The sequence below is a fragment of the Etheostoma spectabile genome, chromosome 7 (genome assembly GCF_008692095.1).
Source record: "Etheostoma spectabile isolate EspeVRDwgs_2016 chromosome 7, UIUC_Espe_1.0, whole genome shotgun sequence".
Classification (NCBI taxonomy): domain Eukaryota; kingdom Metazoa; phylum Chordata; class Actinopteri; order Perciformes; family Percidae; genus Etheostoma; species Etheostoma spectabile.
This window is the reverse complement of record NC_045739.1, coordinates 16,177,445-16,181,233: the sequence shown is the minus strand read 5'-3', so window position 1 is coordinate 16,181,233 and position 3,789 is coordinate 16,177,445. Positions and strand designations below refer to the sequence as shown.

General features: G+C 41.0%; 1 protein-coding gene across 1 annotated transcript in view; it reads left to right on the top strand.

Moving 5' to 3' along the window:
- The window catches only part of celsr3 (cadherin, EGF LAG seven-pass G-type receptor 3), a 95,040-nt gene that overhangs the window by 44,458 nt on the left and 46,793 nt on the right, over window positions 1–3,789 (top strand). The window contains 3 exon segments of the mRNA XM_032520957.1: window positions 1,230–1,393; window positions 1,955–2,080; window positions 3,014–3,183. Of these exon segments, the coding sequence (XP_032376848.1) occupies window positions 1,230–1,393; window positions 1,955–2,080; window positions 3,014–3,183 (460 nt within the window).

Genomic DNA, 3,789 nt, shown 5'->3' with positions numbered 1-3,789 from the left:
CACACACACACACACACACACACACACACACACACACACACACATTCACACGTGCACTCAAAAAGCAGCCTGTCATAGTGTTGATGTCTGGCCTTGCCGCTGGAAGCTGTAATCAGGTTTGCTGTGTTGTGTCAGCGCTAAGTGAGGCTGAGAGAAGAGAAGACAGATCAAAGAGGAAGGCCAAAGCCTAACGCTTCAACACTCTTCCTCTGTTCCTTCTCCATTTCTCAGTTAGCAGCTCGCCCTCCTCTTAACTTTGTCTTGACATCCTCTTCTAATGACACACTTGCACTGTTGATATTTGCTGCAACTCACACTAAATCTCTTCTTTGTTCGACTCCGGCGCCTTTTGTCTCTCAGGGTCCCTTCAATTCATATTCTACAGGCGTTGATTGGCTCGGCACGTGTCATGTGTCGCCAAAGCGAGCCTAAAAGAAAAACCCCAATTCACATTGGAGGGAAAAAAAGATAATGCTCTCAAAATGACAGCACAACTGTTTCTGTCTCTTTGTTGTTGTTTTTTCTTGCTCATGCAGTCCCATAACTGTTAATTTGTTGTCCCCTACATCGTCCTCCTCACACCCCTGTGTCTTTCCCTCCACCCATGTTACATCTGTCTTGTCATCTGCCTTTACGCTTGCTCTCTCTTGATATTTGCTGTAACTTACACTTAAGCTCTTGTTTGTTCATCTGCCTCCCCGGCTGTCTCCACATCCCCCTTTTGTCGTTGGTGTTTTTCGTCTCCTTTTTATGCCTGTGAATTTGCTATTTGTTGACGTCCCCTAACATCTACCTCCTTTGCAGGCTCCTTTCTCCTTTCTCCTTCCGTCTTGTCATCCACCTTTACATTTTCTCTCCTGATATTTGCTGTAACTCATATTTAATCTCCTGTTTGTTCACTGTCTTTTTTTTTTCTCATCTTTATAATTTCTCTCATCCACTGCTATTTGTATTTTATCCTCAACAACATCATTGTCATCTCATTTCTACTCAACATCCACTGTTATTCTCTAAATCTGATTCCTTATGACATTTACCTCTGACAACATATTTAATCTCTGGGTTTGTTTAATCCCTGTGCCTCTCTCATACCCTCTTTTAATGTTTTCCCGCATCCCTCTCCTTCCTCTTCTCCTCCATCCTTGAGGGATAATCCTCCATTCCTTCCCTATTCCCCTTTCATCTCCACTTGATTTACTCCTCTTCCTCTTTATTCTTTCCTCTCTCAGGTCTCTCGACCTGACTGGTCCGTTGTTTCTGGGCGGAGTTCCTAACGTACCAGACAACTTCCCATTTGGCACCAGGGAGTTTATTGGCTGTATGAAGGAGCTGCACATTGACAACAAGCCCCTGGACTTGGCTGGATTTATTGCTAACAATGAAACGCTACCCGGTCAGTACCAATAACCATACCCCCCTTTCTTAGAAAATCACAAGCAATGACACATTTATGATGTCCACAAATGCCATTTGGGCTTCATTCTATTAAATACACAGATACAAATAATTGCTATCCATTAAAGGCTTTTTATTAACACAATAGTTATATTGTAATTGTTTTATTGTGAGATTAACAGAAAATGTTAATGAAATGTTTCAAAAATAAGGTTCAATTTCCCGTTTTTGTTTATTGTATGGATTTGAGTTCAAGTACTATTTTATAATTGAAAATGCAAACAACTAAAGTTGGATGCTTTTGTAAAGGCCATTTGAATCTTGAGATCAAGTGGCAATTGGAATTGGTTACCTCGAAATATGCGCATTGGTAACTGAAAATCTTTGTGTACAGTATATTGTGTATTATCTTGTGCTGAAAATGTGTGGCATTACCATCATGATTTATCGGGTAACCACTGAATGCAGTTTTTCATTTTGTGCATTAACTGAGACACATGTTATGTTGATACATTTCGGAACTTGATCGGTGATGTAATGTGTCTGTTGCTTCTTATAGGCTGTAGTGCCAAGCTTCCCTTCTGTAAGTCCAACCCCTGTCAGAACGGAGGAACCTGCAGGGTGAGCTGGGAGACTTTCTCCTGCGACTGTCCCCTAGGGTACGGAGGAAAGGACTGCAGCCACGGTGAGAGGCTTTATGAGTTTATTTTCATCCTAGGGTCCTACATGATACATTTTCAACCAATGACAACCTTTAGCATTGTCACATGAATTGTGCTACTTTGGTATAATTCCTAAATAAATAAATATCATAAATATCAGTAACAAATTAACCCATGGCTGAGATAATTGGCAGTTTCTGTCTGACACTCAGTGGCCTTTGCTTGTCAGCAGTAATTATACTAATGCCACATTTCATTTGTGAATGATTTACTGAAGTTAAAATAAGGTAACACCTTTAAACTTCTATAGTTCTTTGTTATTTACACTTTGGTTGAATGACAGAAATGTAACCTGTTTTAATAGGCGGCGTCACACTTTAATACTTAGATTCAGTCCTTCATTCATTCAGGTTAATGCCTCAGTTTGCACTTCAGCATTTTTTCCCTTTGTTCCAATATTTTGTCCTCATTTTGTGATGAGCTATCACACTTGTAGGCTTTTTGAGTAGTGAAGTGAAATGCATGTTCATAGATGGATGGATTGATAGTTGATAGGTAGTGTCGAACTCTGAAGGTATTGACTGAAAAAAACTAGGTGAAATGGATGATTCCCTTTCATTCTCAGTATTTACTGATAACTAAGGCACAACACACTGACCCTTTTCTTTATCCATTTCTACCATGTCTTGGGTCTTGAGCTTCGTTTTAGTGATCATTGATTTAGTTTAAAAAGTAAAAATAAAGCCTGCTACTGCTCTCTTTAGATTAAGAGTCTTTAATAGCTTCAGCAGGATCAGGATCAGGTTTAGCCTTCAAAGCCGTCCAGGCTGCGGCCCTGCCACCATCTTCTTCTCGGGCTAAAAAACTAATTCAGTCCCGGAACAGGGACATCTTGATGCTGTTCTGGACATTGCAGTACCTTTCATTCGCTGTCTTTTTCCCACCCTCGACCTTAGTGATGCCACACCCCCATCGCTTCCTGGGTAACAGTGCCCTCTGGTGGGACCTGAAGAACGACGTAACCATCTCTACGCCCTGGTACCTCGGCCTGGTGTTCAGGACCAGAGCGCGAGAGGGGACACTGCTGCAGGCTCAGGCGGGCCAGTACACTAGCCTGCTGTTCCAGGTGGGCACACACACTGACTGACTGACTGTCATCCATTTCCGTTAATGTCTGTATTAGAACATATTTGAACATTAATATATCACTCAAAAGTTAATTATGGTTTCATATTATTGCATGAGACTATTGATGACATCATAGTTGATGGCTTTCAAGTCCTACCAAGCTCAATGGAGTTTCTGAAAACAAGACCAAATTTTCCACAAACCAGTTTATCCTTATTGCATAGGAGATTGTTGCCCATGCCTCTCTCTCCTTCTCTTTGGGATTTAAATCAATGCTGCACATATAAAGCCAAATCCCACCAAGCGGCACAGGATGCAAAATGTAGCGTGGGCTGCTAAACGTGTTAACAGCGGTCACGTTGATTATGGGAACTGTTCTTATGTCTCACGGTCATTGTGATTCTTTTTTGTGTTTTAATACTACATTTTCATCTTCTATATAAGACAAAACTGTAGCATTGAAATTTTGTACAGTTTTACATTTCTTTCATTACTTCATACAAAAACAGTATTGAATTAGCAGCATCTTGGCAGGAGTGCAGCCAAGATTTCAATTTCACACTCCCACACACACACACACACACACACACACACACACACACAC